The sequence below is a fragment of the Centroberyx affinis genome, unplaced genomic scaffold (genome assembly GCF_046629955.1).
Source record: "Centroberyx affinis isolate AG114_WGS23_722 - 3 ecotype Tasmania unplaced genomic scaffold, CSIRO-AGI_Caff_v1 ptg001464l_1, whole genome shotgun sequence".
NCBI classification, from domain to species: Eukaryota; Metazoa; Chordata; class Actinopteri; order Beryciformes; family Berycidae; genus Centroberyx; species Centroberyx affinis.
The window spans coordinates 231,311-247,367 of NW_027279933.1; the positions used below are offsets into that span (position 1 = coordinate 231,311).

The 16,057-nt window shown below is 43.2% G+C and overlaps 1 protein-coding gene across 1 annotated transcript in view; it reads right to left on the reverse strand.

Moving 5' to 3' along the window:
* aqr (aquarius intron-binding spliceosomal factor) overlaps positions 1 to 16,010 on the reverse strand; it is a 52,683-nt gene extending 36,673 nt beyond the window's left edge. The window contains exons 1-16 of the mRNA XM_071526786.1: positions 15,919 to 16,010; positions 15,386 to 15,490; positions 14,460 to 14,516; positions 14,121 to 14,161; positions 13,976 to 14,011; positions 13,769 to 13,889; positions 13,471 to 13,611; positions 12,589 to 12,657; positions 12,311 to 12,411; positions 12,114 to 12,190; positions 11,100 to 11,164; positions 8,603 to 8,719; positions 8,366 to 8,479; positions 7,734 to 7,837; positions 3,685 to 3,787; positions 478 to 598 (exon numbers count right to left, since the gene is read on the reverse strand). Of these exons, the coding sequence (XP_071382887.1) occupies positions 478 to 598; positions 3,685 to 3,787; positions 7,734 to 7,837; positions 8,366 to 8,479; positions 8,603 to 8,719; positions 11,100 to 11,164; positions 12,114 to 12,190; positions 12,311 to 12,411; positions 12,589 to 12,657; positions 13,471 to 13,611; positions 13,769 to 13,889; positions 13,976 to 14,011; positions 14,121 to 14,161; positions 14,460 to 14,516; positions 15,386 to 15,460 (1,342 nt within the window). The 5' untranslated portion in view covers positions 15,461 to 15,490; positions 15,919 to 16,010. The remainder of the gene's footprint in view (positions 1 to 477; positions 599 to 3,684; positions 3,788 to 7,733; positions 7,838 to 8,365; positions 8,480 to 8,602; positions 8,720 to 11,099; positions 11,165 to 12,113; positions 12,191 to 12,310; positions 12,412 to 12,588; positions 12,658 to 13,470; positions 13,612 to 13,768; positions 13,890 to 13,975; positions 14,012 to 14,120; positions 14,162 to 14,459; positions 14,517 to 15,385; positions 15,491 to 15,918) is intronic.
* Positions 16,011 to 16,057: the final 47 nt, after the last annotated feature.

The window sequence follows — 16,057 nt, forward strand, 5'->3', positions numbered from 1 at the left end:
AAGAATAAGTAAATGAATAATTAGACTATTAGACACAGACATCAATTTAGGCTTGCTATCACATATCTTTACGATTACAAGAAAAAGACTGAATGGTAAAATGTATGTGTCTCTTCCTCGGTTATTTGATCTACGTACATTCTTGCTTCTATAAAGACTATTGCGATGTTACACGAATAATGCGCTTAGGGGGTGTTGCTTGAATGGTGGGTGGCATCTTAGTGGCTGAAGGTGTCCTTGCCAGCTAAAGAGGATTCCCCATGAGAGGGGAGCCAGCTCAGTGCCAGATGAGTGCCCTTAGAACAAGGGATAACACAGCATGGGGGTGTACGTGTGTGTGTGTACGATAGGGCATTGGCTAGACATGCAATCAAGCGTGTGTGCGGTGGCGCACTTTCACACCCACCCACGCAATCACACACACATATACGTGCAAACAAAAACACAATTCACGCATGCATACACACAGACACACACCTTCGCCTGAGTAGTACTCGGTCGGGACGATGTTCTCATCCCAGATAATCTTCTCCGTTGGATAAAGGGGCATCTGGTTAAGTTGTTCAATCTGAGAGATTCTGCGCTCATGACGGGACACCTGTGTGTGGCAGACAGCGAGAGAGAGAGCGACAGAGGGAAGAGAAAGAGACGCAGAGAGAGAAATTGGGTTAATGAACAAATGTCCCTCTGTCCCTTCGGCTGAGTCTCGAAATGTTTATCCTCTCCCTCACTAGAAGACAGACCAGGGAATAAAGAAAAAACATTTCCACAGAATCAGGTCACTCAACCATTCTATTACATAATACCCACCGTAAACGTCTGGTGTAACTAAAGCCTTTTATCAGACGTCGTCTCAGGCTAGTTCTTTTGCTGGACCTCAGTTAGCCAACATGTGTCTGTGTTTGAACACATGTATGAGTATGGTAAGTGCATGGGCCACATTAAAGGCTAAATATTTGCACATCTGTTGGATTACCACACCCACGCATCAAGTCTGTTTACATGCGTGTATGAGTTTTAGAACAGAGTGCCCTAGAACAGTGGAGGGGAGGAGTCGGTGGTAGTGTGTTGATCAAACTACCATGCTCTAGGAGCGATATAATCCCCTCTGCTCTCAAATGTGGCCCACTAGGCGCAATAATAGGCTAATCCTGTTATAGTGCCATGTCCCCTGCCTATCAGTATGGGACCCAGGGTTATTTCACAGTCAGATGGGACAAGGACCGCTCTATAGACGGGTCAGCACTGCTCCGTAGACCCTACAGAGACCAATACCATGTTGAAGGCTAGTTGCTTTACTATACAGTTGCTTCGCTTTAGACTTACAATAAGTAAGCAGGTAGGGGATCATTATCTTGTTCATGGACACTCCATGTTCAAAATTGAGTTTTCCAAGGGCTGGTAAACTAAAAAAATCACATGATTTATTGCTTACAACTATTCCATATGATTTAAGTGTATCAAACTTTATATCATTCTGTAATAAGAGGAGTAGTTTGTTTATTTCACAGGTTAGTGTACATGGTGATTTGCCCTGTAGCTCTCCTGACTGCATCCCTGTAGGTATTATGATGGACTCATCTAAATTCAGGCACAACAGCACATTGTCCCTTCTGGAAAAAAGTTCCCCTTACATAAATTATTCACCATGTGAGGGAGAGTGATATCTGCTGCAGAATACAGACCAGCTCATCTGGTCCCTCAGAGGAAGTAAATAGCCTAAACTCGTCTAACATTGGCACTGGTGTAACAGCAGCACTGCCTCTCAAGAGGAGCGGCTCCTCCCCTCTAAGCTTAATTATGAGTGTGTTCTCTGCAGCATGTGACCTGTTTTGCAACCGTACGGCAGAGCTCTGGTCCTGCGGCCCCTTCCTAGGCTCTGGCACATGTATATTACACACACCGAGTCAAAGAGATCTCGGTTGTTGGGGGCAACCTCGAGCGCACACAAACGAGTCCCCTGACATTGGCTCCTGCAACAATCTAATCAGATAATTATGAAAAAGCTCCTCTCCATCGCTTCTCAGAGAGGACCTGGGGAGGGTCTGAGTGGGTAATTATGTATAACCACAGGTCAGCCTGCCAGCACCCTCTTTGATGAAGAAGCCTATAGCATGTGTGTGAGTGTGTGTTGGGGCCACTAGCGGGACAAGGGTCCATTTAAAAAAAAGGAAAATTATGAGTGCAGGGGAAGGGGAACCAGAGAGGACAATCAAACCAGCTCCAGCCTTTCAAAAGTTAGCGAAAAAAAAAAACTGGGCTCTTTATCTCTCATCAGCACTGTCCTCAATTCACCCTAGCCCTCACAAAAGCTCACATAAAGCAGTAATTGGATTAAAAGGCAAATTCAAGAGGGACGGACAGTGAAGAGGGGATGCTATACGTATTCCAAGGTCAAAAGCAGAAATTAATTACTTTAAAATGAGAAACCCAAAACCTATTATGCCGTAGCGTTTTCTGACTGCTCAACAAATAATTGCTCACCAACATCGTTTGTAGAGGTGCACAAACACCAATTATACAGAACCAATACGAGTACTTTATGAAGTAAATCTGCCGATACGAGTACTGATCAGAGTACTACTGTATCTGCGGGGAATGAAAATATGATGCCAAGGTAAGGTAAGGGACTCTGGTACACGTCCTGTGGGAGTGCCCTCTAATTCAAGATGAGTGGCACCAGATACATGAGTGTATTAAAGAGGTCACCGATGCTGATCTGGACTTCGGTCCAAGACTATATATATACACGAGGTGATCCTCTGAAAGTGTCCCACTGTGATGCCTCAAACTGGATCCAGACTAGGGAGACAGATAATCAAGAGGGGATGGAGAAGTGGTTTACAGAACTTGGTAAAGTGGCGGCATATGAATAAGTTTCTTTCAGCATAAGGGGCAAGATGAAAACACACACATTAAAGTGGGTCAAGTACTTAGTACATGTAGTGAGGAAAACTGTACGTGAAGGGTAGCAAATTATAGCCAAGCTTAAGGCATGCAAGTGTTGCACTATGTATGCTGTAATGAGCGGTAAGGTATGAAATGAAGAAGCCCTTGGATTGTGTGGGCGTTCCCATTAGTTGCCATGTCTTTATTTTTCATGTGCTTATGTTCTCATTACAACATGAACGTAAAAGGAAAAAGCTTTAATAAACTATAAGTCATAATAAACATTAGTTAATTCCTCTGTATGTTTGTGTTTTTGAGGGACAGGGACAGGGACAGGGAGAAATGTTATGCTATTAATTTGAAGGCAAAATCATCTCACTATATTCTGGCAGTTTTTGGGTGTCCAGTTCATGTGCGTTCTTGTGTCCTCCATGCTGCGTTTGGTGTAAATTAAACAGCAGGAATACAATACCAAAACAAAAGAATGTGAGGACAAATGATGGATCAAGACCCCAGAAGTTTCCTTGCCAACCAAGGATGCATCGGATGGTGACATGCCTCCTGAGAATGAATGGGAAAACCCCAAATCTGATTGTGGGAACGATGCATCACGAGTAGCATTTAAGGGTAAAAAGAGGTAGGTCATCATTTGAGGCTACAATATATTTCTGTCATGTTCCTTCAGAGAGCTTTAAGCTCAGTGCACAGACTAATTAGGGGGAGGATGGAAGAGCCAAGGCTAAAAAACTGAGATGCCCTCATGGACAATTCACCAGGAGCAAGGACTGCACTTACCAGCAGCTCAAGGAGAACCTCCTTCTCATAGGTGGTGTCTTGCCCTTCAGCCAGCTCTGGCAACAGACATAGATACGAGGCCACCTGGTGGAGCGTGTTGGAACTACAGAGACAGAAAGGGGACAGGGGAAGAAAGAAAAGAAAAGAAAGAAAATATGAGAGGGAGAGAAAATTAAGAATCAACAATCTTACAATATGCACTTTTAACATTATCTATAATACACTTTGTGAATTCTGATGACATTAAGCAGACAATGACTAACTGCTGTCCCAAGGCAATGATTTACTGATTACTGAAATGGTTAGTGAGGAGGGTTAAGCTTAGGACAGGGAAAATCTAATGCTTTGTCAGATTATAGGGGAAAAATACATGCTCACTTTATATCCATTACTTTGGTGCATCATGTTTTATTAAAGCACACTGTGTGCAGGTCCAGCCTCTTTTTAGTGACACTCCCTTCTCCTGCTATGAGCAAGATTTTTCAAATGGCAACATAACTATTTGCACAAAGATACAGAGCCGTTTCTAATTCTTTGTGCTTGTTAGCATTGCGGCGTAAGGCAATTCTTTGGTTTGCTTTGACACTGCACTCCTGCTCTGTCAGCATGTGTGTGTTAAGGGGCTGGGGCGCATTGATGCGACAGGATTATGAAAATCAAAGCCCATCTCCATCTCTGAGAGCTGAGGCGCGGCTCTCTGCATACAGACCTGTTTTAATCAGGCTGACACACTGTGACACAGGCAGGGTCTGGTACACAAGGAGGGACAGGGACTGGACACATTGTGACAGGCCTGGACAGCCACACGTGGCACTGACCAACTGTATCCGTGTGTATCTGTGTGTGTGTGTGTGTGTGTGTGTGTGTGTGTGTGTGTGTGTGTGTGTGAGAGAGAGTGTGTGTGAGTGTGTGTGTGTGTATGTGTGTGTGTGCATGCGCGTGCATGCATTCTGCTACTCATGATGCCATGCTTGATCATTTGGGTGGCGGTTCTGCCAATGCTGCAGTTTGGTGGCCCAGTAGATGGCCTGGTATGGGTCATGTGGGCACTCCTTCCCTTAGCAACAAAACAACAGCAGCACAGCAGCTCACTGTGAGTGATGAGAGGAGACTGGACCAGGTCATGGCTGACAGCTGAGCCACAGGCAGGGTAAGGTAAGGAGGAAGGCTATTTCTCTGTAATAGAAACTGGTCCATAATCAGTTTGCTCTTTAACCTGGGGGCTGTCTCATTTAGGGTGTCCTCAACTGACCCTTGTTCGGAGCTTGTGTAAACTTTTAGCAGCTATTTCCCTTGACTATTCGTAGGCAACCAATTTTAGAAAACTTCAAACCACTTTAATAAATAAAAATGAACTACACTATATATTTTGCAAAAATTCTTAGCATAATGCATTTAAATAAGATCCAGTGTGCCTTTTCCTTGCTTATATGTTCTGAATGGGCTCCAATAATATCATAACGATCACTACGATTATAAAGAGTGTGGGGTATTATTAGGCTAAGTTCACATTACAGGCCTTAATGCTTGCCTGTTCTTATTCATTCCATATGAAGGAATTATCCAACCGCACACTGTTAGACTTTGTTGTTAACTTACATCTTTATTTTCTCAAGATTAGGCTTGAGAAGCAAACAACGCATTTCGCCAGTTGCTTCCTCAGATTCGCTTATTGATTGCACTCAATTGTGCAACGAAGTCTAACAGTGTGCGGTTGGATAATTTCTTTATATCGACTGTCTTATTCCTGCGGCCAACCTGCACCTGATCATAAGTGGCTGTGCACGGGCGTCTTGACGACTGTTCTTATTCATGTTTGACCCATATCTGACATTGGTATGAACGGACCTCTACTGTGAAACGACCCACATGCGCAAATGAACAACAAATTATGTCATATTTGCGAGACAGCAAATCATGGAAGCCGGTGAAAGTCAAAGTGAAAATGTGGTCCAAGTGTCAACGTTAGGGAATATTTGCAGTGGGGGTCGGATGCTTCATCTGATGATGAAAAAGATTTCCATTGTTGTTGCTGTCCTGTACTGTTTCTGAAATGTGCCAACGCCAAGTGATGAATACAGTGATCTTGCACCGTGGAGTGTGATTTGGATCACCTGTCCTCACATTCTTTTGTTTTGGCCACATGATTGTCCTTGTTCAAAAACCCAACTCAGTGGTGATGATATCACTGAAGCATTGCTAAAAGCCAGGGGAAACTTTTGCATGGAGCCTCCGCATAATCTCCATGTTCTAATGTAAGACTAACAATGTCTTAATAGGTTCCCGGCAGTCGTTTGGCTTCCCACAAATGAAGCCTGATTAGTAATACAGTAGGAAACAAAAGTCAATCCATGTTTCTAAGCAAATTTCAGAGACACTCCTCATCACTAGCGTTTGTATCATTCTATTGTAATTTCAAACGGTCAGAGCTGTATTTGGGATTACTTTTAAGAACTAACCTACAGAGCCAACTACACCAACTATTTTGACATTTCCGGCAGTAATGAATGTCTTCAGTTTTTGCTTGCATTTCACAAAATGATGCACACCATTTGATAGCATATTCTTTTCAGCCTTTGGCCTCAGATGACACACAACATGTTTTATTTAACTGAAAGGAGTGTGTATGTGTGAATGCGTGTGTATGTGTGTGGGCAGGCTATGCAATAATGCTGCGTTTGTGTGTTTGGGGGACTTAGCGGATAAATTCAGAGTGGCGGGTGACTGGGAGCTTAGCTGGTGGGTAGCGCAGCTGGAATAAACTGGCATTAGCGTGAGTTGTTTGGATGAAAAGTGCCTCGTTAAATCTGATCGGCATATTTGGAGTTCCCCAGGAGCTGCTTTGGTGACAGTTGTGGAGCGGGGAACAATACAGTTCCTGCTATATTCAAAACACTAATTCTGGGAGGAAGAGCAGAGCTTCTAGAAATACATGAAAACAGCTCAGCTAAGTCTCTACCTGATTCAGCTCAGCTCGGCTCATACCCCTCTGCCTGACTCAAAGAAACTTAGCGTGAGATTTTAGCATCTATAATCCAGGACAGAAGTTAAAAGGAGGTGATGGAAATGGAAGCAGGGACTGCGAAAAGGAAATTTGTCTTGTTTCTAACACTTCACCTGAGAGCCACTGTGACAAAGGAAGACGTCACAGACAAACAAATAGGTAATCTGTCATTCATACATGTTCTACAGTATATGACAGGCAAAATGGCTTTCATGCCCTCTAAATGTAGGTGTCAGTGATTTTTCTACCTCATTATGATCTCAAATGCCAAGGAAGGTTGGGAGTGATTAGAAAATAGCAAAGAACCAATGTCTTTTCACTCCCCTTCACGTGCGCACACAAGTAAAAACACAGATATACACGGGCCAGCCCATCAAAGCGAGGGGGCCTTTTGGCTCTCTGGCAGGCTAATATGATCTGACAAACACAGCTGTTCAAAGAGTTTATTCTCAAGCCACTGCAAATCGATTAAATTAATGAGGCGCAGCTTTCTCTCTGGCTGGTACCAGCTGCCTGTTCAAGGGCTCACTGGCTGCCATTTAGCAGGGAAGTGAGGCAGCAACAGTGATGCTGATGCTATGATGGAACACAGGACCAAGATAGATACAAGTTTGCATGTATTTTCAATGGGACTTATATTTTTAGGTGCTTGGGAGCACCTCAATAAGAGCTGGGCTCTGTGTGTTGTTGTTTAGGGGGATTTCGGTATGCGCTCTTCAGGCCATGCAGAGCCCCAAGAGACCTGCATAAGGGAAATACAGCGTGTGTTCGTACACCAGGCAGTACGGTAAATGTCACACAGGCATGGGCCAGCTCTACCACCGGCTGTTGCGTGATTTCCTAACTATAGGGACTAAGTAAACACATTAATTATTTTGTTCTGCAATTCCCTTAGTTACAACACTGAGCTACCACAGCACTTGGTGTTAACAGTCAACTCCAATCATTCATACACCCCCAGCCCTCCACCTGAGTACTTATAAAACGTTAGCACACATTTTGTGATTCCTGTTCATTACTGCTGCTGCAATGCCTTATGTTTTACCTGAGATGTCCAAACTGTTTGGTCAGGGATTCTCGTGTATCTACTGCTGCAACGTTGGATAGGGCAAAGTCGTTCAACTCTGGGAAATGGGCAAAGGCTGCCCTCTGCAAGACAGAAAACACACACAGATCAAAACACTCCGATTCAGTCAGGTAAGGTTGGAACATTTTTGATGTGCCTAGTTACAATGAAGCGTCTTTGTGAGGCTACTGCCATTAGCCATAGAGCACAGTCTGTGTGTGAAACAAAGAACGCTGTGAAAAGGTGAGGGCATCCTGGGTGAGCGCATAATACTGACAGAATAATATGAAGAATAATCATGACAAAAGCAAATGTTCCATATGATCAAGTTGATATCTCTGAATGGCATCTGCTAGCTGGCAGTGAACCAGCAGCATTCTATATCCATGTCCCTCTTTCTCTCCCAGCATGAAGTCATGTACTCCAGATGCACATTAATACCCAGAGAGATCAGATCCACTTAGAGTAAGTAAACAACTTCCTGGGCACTTTCAATGAATAGCAGCAGCAGGAGCAAAGCAGGTAGGACAGAGAAGGTATTTGAGGTATGGTACTGCATGTCTGTCTGTCTGTCTGTCTGTCTGTCTGTCTGTCTGCCTCTATGTATTTACCTGGAGGGAGGTGATTCTGTCATAGTGCAGAGTGGTCATCTCTTTCTGTGTCAGAGCGTTGCCAGTCTGGTCATTAATCTCAAAGCCTGTGTAGAACTTCAGCATGTCCAGCAACTACAGAGATGAGACAATAACAAAACTCAGTTTTGAACATGAGAATGACAGTTGAGGTAATTTTAATTTCTGTGTTTAATGTGCCCAGTTCATGTGTGCATGCATGTGTTTTCTGTGTTCTACCTGGCAGAAGAGGTGTCCCTCCTTCTCTCTCTGGGTGAGGCTGGACAGGTGACAGCTGACAACCAGGTGAGAGTCATCCAGCACTGTGTTGAACCAACGCCTGGTGGGCAGCAGGGCCTAGACACACAGAATACCATGTTTTTAACACTGGAATACAGGCTTACAGATGTGGCTAACACAAACTTCCACTCATTGGACCTTTAAGTTATCATAAATACATAACTTGGCTATGTAAAGGATTCTTTCATTAGTGCGCACACAATTCCTTTTCTGACCTAGGCACCAAGCTTAATGTTCCTCCGCCAGAGATAAGAAGAATTTGTCATTGTATAGACTGACATCCTCTCAGAGGTCAAAAGGATCAATTGACCCAGCAACAACCACAGTTCCCAGCATCAAGACTGAGATTATCCATATATCTTATTGATCCAGGGTCTTTTTTAGAGGTTGTTTTGGAACATATCATAGAGAGGCAAGGGATAACAGACAGACTTACAGTAATATGTGAAGAAGACAGGGAATAACTGGCTCAGCTAGGTCTATAGTCATGATTGCTATTCCAGTTATAGCACAGTAACATGACATTTAGTCAAGAACAGAGGAAACCTGTCAAAATGAGATGAAGGGAGCTCCTTCGGTAGGAATATAACAAAGAAATACTGAACATCTTGATGGTCTGACAGTTTGAGCAAGAGGGTGACCGGTGCACAAAGAACAAAAATCGGAGTCCAGTCAATCACATTATAAGGGCTGAAAGAGAAGAACTGTCCAGACAAAACAAGAGCAGTGTGAAATAGAATATGAAATGGAATGTTGAAATCAAAAACACCAACAAAGCAAAATATCCATTATCATTTCACTCATGGAAAACTGCTCATCAAAGGCAGCAGGTGCAGCAAGTGATACCTAAACACCGAGAGAAAATGTAACCTTTATCTCCGGCAGCCATCTTTGATCTCAACACAGTCCTGACAGCCAGCATAAAACAGGCCTGAAAAGGTGGATCTTTTTCCCTACATTAATTCACAGGTCATCATCAGAGAGGGGAAGTATGGATTTCAGGCAGCGGAGGCTTTGTAAAAGGATAGCGCTGAAGGACAGGAGATGTCTCTGGAGACAGGCGGCTGGCTGGCCACTAGCCACTGCCAGGAACAGCAAGGCCGGCCTGTCAGCGGACAGCCAGAGGAAATCTATTCAGCTCTCTTGCTGGTAACAGGAGATCTGCACAGGCAGCAGGAGGAACCATCTTAACTATGTGACATTGTGTCTTCAGGCCACAAAGACAACACTACTGGAACTGATTTTATTATGACCTTTATGAGACTATTATAGCACCCCAAAAATGCTGCTGCATTGAAATTGTGCTACCAATTAGAACAATACCCTTGACTCCATGTTGATTCCAGCCTCCAAAACTATACACACAACTGTACATTATGTGTGTGAGCAGGTGCGTTGTAGCTGAAGCATGTAGCAGCAAGCAAAGTGTGTCTTTATCAAGGTGTGGCCATACTTTCAATCTCCTTTCTAACGTTTGCCATGCTCGCTCTGCTGCTATGCACTTCAGCTAAAAGTAAACACATTCTGCTCCCCCCGAGCCTCACTGCGTCACCTCACAACTTTGCAGTCAATCACAAACAGCACATGAATGGAGGGTAAGACATTTGATGGTGAATAAAAAATGGTACCCTTTATTCTACTTAAAAAAGGATCAGGAAAAAAATGCAAATCAATAACGTGAATTGATCAGGTAAACGTGTTTTGATCCAGTCCTTTCTGGAAACTCTGGAACTGGAACACTGGAATAATTCTATCAAGGAATCGGGTCTCAGGTCCCAACCCATCTAGCAAGTAGAAACTGCACATCACTCTACACCTTGTACCAGTTGTCAAAAGCCATCAAGGCTGAAAATAACCTTAATAACCTAATCTCAGAGTCTGATCAAAGACTACTCTTTCAGATACTGCATAGCTTTGCAGACCGCAACGGCAGAGATGCATTGGGTGGAGCTGAGAGCTGAGGCATTTGTCTACTGTGTCTGTTGACCTGAGGCAGCTATAAACATAAAGGACAAAAGGCAAACAAGGTCTGCAGAATCTGTCAGATGCCTACACCACTTCCTCCAACACGATACCATGATTTAGCAGACAGATATTTTCCACTGTGGTCCTATGCCAGAAGAGTGTCTGACTTTGCTGTGTTTTTATGCTTTAAGGTTTGATCAGGTAAGTGTTTTTGTCTGCAATTGCATGAACTACTGGTTACATTTTACTTTTCCAATCAAATATTTGATTGTATTTATAAAATGCTTTTTTACAAAAAAAAGTGCTTCAAAGAGTAAGTAAAGATGAAGTGAACCCTCTTTCACGGTTGCTTTCAAATAAACCCTAATCAAATCTAGGGGGAGAAAGGTCAAATCTTGTCATCAGTTTTAGAGGTAGTATTGTTGGTCTTTTGTGGGAGGACTAGACTATGGAACAGGAGGTTGATTCTTACCTCCAAGTCAATCATGAGTTCAATAAACCGCTCGCAGTAATGTACTCTGTCCATGGATACTGGACCTACAGAAACGGAAGGAGAAAATCAGGGAGGAATTCAATACAGATACAAAAATGCATGTGGTCAATAACACATGCCAGCACACATTGCAGACACACATGACCACATGCACACACAAGGACACACGCACACAGGGAAAGGTAGAAGTGGCGGGGGAGGGGGGGTGTTTTTCACCGGGGATATGAGGGCAGCAAACGCATGTGGACAACACCGCAGTGCCACGCTGAGTGTGAGCCTCACTATGAGATACTAAGATAGCATGGCCAGCACAGCAGCATGCTGAGAGCTCAGCAATCATTAAGTGTGTGTGTGTGTGTGTGTGTGTGTGTGTTTAATGTTGAGGCATGCAGCAGGCAGCAGAATGATGGGGATCCTGCGGGGCCTGAGATCGTAATCTACTCTGTCAGGTTCGAATTCTACCTAAACACACAAACACACACGTTCTATTTTTAGTGTTCAGGTGGGGGGCCTCTGTGTCGGCCTGCATTACAACATAGCAGACAGTGCCGGTGGCGGGGTGGCAGCTGGAGCACATGCTCCTTCGGCGGCTGCACGGATCAGGAAGAAAGGATGAAGTTTTGACTGAACAAGTGATGGAAAGAGGGGGAAAGGTGTGTCTCATACTGGCAATAGGGTCCTGGACTGAAGAGATGTGCCACCTGAGACTGGGTGTGGTCTACAAATGCCACAGACAAAAAGGTGGCCCAAGTGCATTAAAAGCACTGCAAGGTTCAGACAGCACAATGCATGCAGTGACTTGCTTTGGCACCAAGTCACAGGGAGAGTAAGTCACCTGGTATCATTATTTCTACACAATGTTTGGAGGTGGAAGTCATCCCACATCGTGAGAGTAGGAGTCATTCAACTTGTTAAAAGGAATTCCCTGTGAAGTAGCTATGCACTATGTCACAGTGAGGTATCCTAATGCGTACCAAGGGAAATAATGTTTACCTGATGGAGGAATGGATATCAGAACCCCAAGAAACTTTTTAATGAGTGCTGAGAGGAAAGTCCTCTCTTTTTTGGCCCTGAGGAAGACAGAAAGAGAGAAAATTAGAGAGGAATTAGAAACTCACAGGACATAATATATTTTCGTTTGCTAGTCTGTGTAGATCTGAGGACGCAAGCAGAGGAAATAATAGCCTTACTGCTCAGCTGCGTCAGCATCCATCTTATCAAATTTTTTCTTGATTAGATTCCAGAACTTTTGCAGCTTTGGAACTTTCTTCAGCTCGTGCTGGAGTCTGGACTGCAAATATAACAGAGAGAAAAATCAGTACAGGGTCATTTTATTCAGAACATGATGGCACAGCAAGGAAGCATCTTTGTCCTAGGAAACTATCATGCAATCTGATTATTTGGGCCGGGCCAATCAAGAGATAACTGAGAGAAAAACTTTGTTTGGGGTAATGGGTTGAGATCTTACTGGTAGGAGGCACATCCACATAGGCAGAGAAATGAGCTGCTGCACCTGGTCTCTGATCAAATCCACCTCCTAGGAGGGAGAGGAGGATGGGGGGAAGGAGGGAAGGGGAAAGAGAGAGAGAGAGAGAGAGAGAGAGAGAGAGAGAGAGACTTGTCAAAATGTATTGTTTATGACAGATTTTTATTACACTTCAGCCCCTAATAAAAGTCTGCAACTAAAATATTTAGAGGGCTTTATAGGATACAATCAAAGTGCAGCAGGCTATCACAGCAGATTTTAGAGTGAGATATCCGCAGTGACTCCCCATGGTTTAATGCGGCTGTAGAGGATACAGATGGATGGGAGCTGACCAAAGTGTACAGCCTGGTCTACTGCTGCCATCTTGTGGATATTACAAACAATTACCTTATTTTACACATTTGACTTAGGAGAGAAGGCAACTACATTTTGGCATTACTTCTATATAGACATCAATGAGTATGTTTACATGCACACTACACCAATTAAGGAAATACTTTGACTGAAATTGTCAAGTAAAGACATTACCCGGATAACAGATTTATGCTCAATCTTTTGATTTATGGCATGTACATGTCTTAGTTAGATTTCTTTCAGCTTTTTCAAACTGCCGAATGTCGAGTCACCAGACACAGTAACCAGTGCAGTACAGAAGCCAAGAACAGCTGCAGTTGCTCATAGTTTTTTAAAATCTGTTAACATATTAATGGTTTTGCCAAGCCTAGTAAGCCGGATAGTGTTACCAATGTGTAGAAAGTCTTAGGGCAGCTTAACACAATTCCAAAACACAATTTGATATCAACCAAATCTGTAGTTCCCCAGTGGGTGAGTAAAGCCAGTGGATACTGGTGTAGCCATACACACCAGACTGTTGAAGCAGTGGTCCAGGAAGACCAGCAGCACAGTTTGCTCTTTCAGAGTCAGACCAGCCTCCTCGCCTGTCAGAACAGCCTCCATTACACACTTGAAGAAGAATGGGAAATGGCTTGGCCCCCTCTTGAACACCTGAGATACGACAAAGAGAAGAGAAGAAACTGGTTTAGACAGCCATCAGTCTGCATGGCACGTATCGAGATGGTAAATGTCGCACCTTTACACAGTGTTTAAGTGATTAGAATGAGCCTGATCTCTTCTGAAAATGGGGTCACCAAGTGTTTCTTACCTCCCAAGCCGGGACGTTCTCTCTGAACTTCTCATTGACGATGCAACAAATGGACATGAGGTAGGCATTGCTGGACACTTCTGGAGTATAGTTCACCCATAGGTAGTTCTCAAGGTACTGGCTAAAAGACAACAAAATAATTAGTATCTGTCAACCAAGTGGTGATGTAGGCTATTGAACAACAGGTAAGGAAGTCAAATAACCCACCTGAACTCAAGCAGCATGATTTTTCTGATGGCAAACCTGGAAATATATAGAAAAGAACACAAAATTAAATTTAAAAAATCTCTAAAATGGAAATGCAACTGGGTAAAGCAAGGCAGCTTAAGTCAGAGATGTTGTATTCACTTACTTGGACTTGAGAATCTCCTTTTCATAAACATCTTCCAACACCTAAACAGATGGCAAACAATGTTAAAACACTCATGGGCCCCATTGATGTAATCGGAAATGACTGCAGCACTTTTTTATATACTGCCTCTTCACCAATTATTGTGATAAAAGAAACCAAAAGAAGTCAAAATAACTGGTTAAATGGCAGTTATGAGAGTGAATCTTTTTCCTGATTCACACTCGCTCCAGCATAAAGACTAGATATGTATATATGTTTCTGCCTCTTACTGTAGTTTCACTACCAAAAATTCATGGCTTAGCACCTGTAAAGTAAAAAGCAGCAATGTAAGAAACTCACCTTTGGGTCAAAGGGTAGTTTATTCTTGGCATGGGGAGCCCAGTATTTATTAGCCAACTAAAACAAGGGATATGAAGAAAAACATAAACAATGTGAAATTTGGGAGCATCAACAGACACTTATCCTGAATCACATTTTTCGAGCTGTAAACTCGTTTGCATGCCTTCTATATGGTGTACTGTATCAATCTCGGACACAAGCTCTGATCTGAGGAGAAAAAATCTGTCATCCCAAACTAGAGATGGGGAATCAACTGATGCAAAGACTACTATCCCTTTCATTTTCAAACCTGTGCTAGTCAAACCCAGCTGTGTGACGGAATCTGCACTATTTTTTTCATTAACACTTTCCTAGTTCCTTGTTTGTTCATACTTAGCACTTCATGTAATACCACTATGACAGTTCAGCTACTGCCCCAGGTGTTTGTGCTGGAGCAGGAGGAGCTAGAGCTTCATCTCCTCAGTCCCCTGGTTCAGCATCAGATGGGGGAGATTCTGGAGAAATCCTCCACCTTAAATAACCTCTCAATAGCCAAAGTGTTGTCAGACTCAGTGTCAACCTCCCTTGCGTAGGCTAAACAAGTGGGTGAGTGACTGAGAATCTGAGGTGAGGCCCCTCACCCCAACTTTTCCCTCTCACTCTCCACCCCTTATTCCATTTTTACAAATGTGTAATTGTCAGAGACAGGTGGAAAACAGTGTGTTTCAGTCTTCTATGAAAGTAGGAGTGGTGGGTCCCGATTAACATGACCATTTGATCCATTATAACTCAGTGGGCAAAACGTCATTCTTCCAGTTGAGACCCTCATTAAATACAACCAGAGCTGCAATTCATCAGCGTAATAACAATATAAACAAACCATCTTCTGTCAAAATACCGTCCATTTCAACTCATAACACGAACCACTGTGTGCATGTATCAGTTACCTGCGTGACGTATTCTGCGTTTATCTGAGACACAGAGGGTGCTGCAGCTTTTTTAGCAGGGGTTTCCTTCTCCATGATGGCTGTCTCAAACAGCTACAAAGGTCACTGTCCGGAAGAGAGGGTGATACAATAGTAAAAAGCAGTAATCAACACAAAATGAATCGTTATTTTAGCTACTGAATTCCTATCTTACAGGTTAACAAGTTAACTGGACAACACTTGACTAAACTGGAGAAGAGTGGAAAAGTCTAACGTATGCGATGTTGGACATTAAAATAACAGACTTGAGCGATACAGGAATAATACATTCCTCCACCATACTGTAAAAATAACGTTAACTTAAGATACAGCTAGATAACAGTTGACTGGCAGTTGTTAATGCTAGTTAACGTTAGCTGGTTAGCTCTCTCAGATGGAAAACTAGGCTAGTAGCGTTAGATACAATTGATTCAGAAATAATTTTTGATCGCATTGTATGTCGCCCGTTGATCCTAGAACGTACAAAAATATGATGATAAAATGAACTCACAAACCTTTATTTTTATTACAGCATCTATGTCAACACCGTTGGCTGGCGAGTTACGCATGTACACAAGCAAAACGCGCTGAATGCGACTCACTTCCTGCATGGGTACGTCTGGACAATCGTCCCGAGGTACGAATACATGTCTT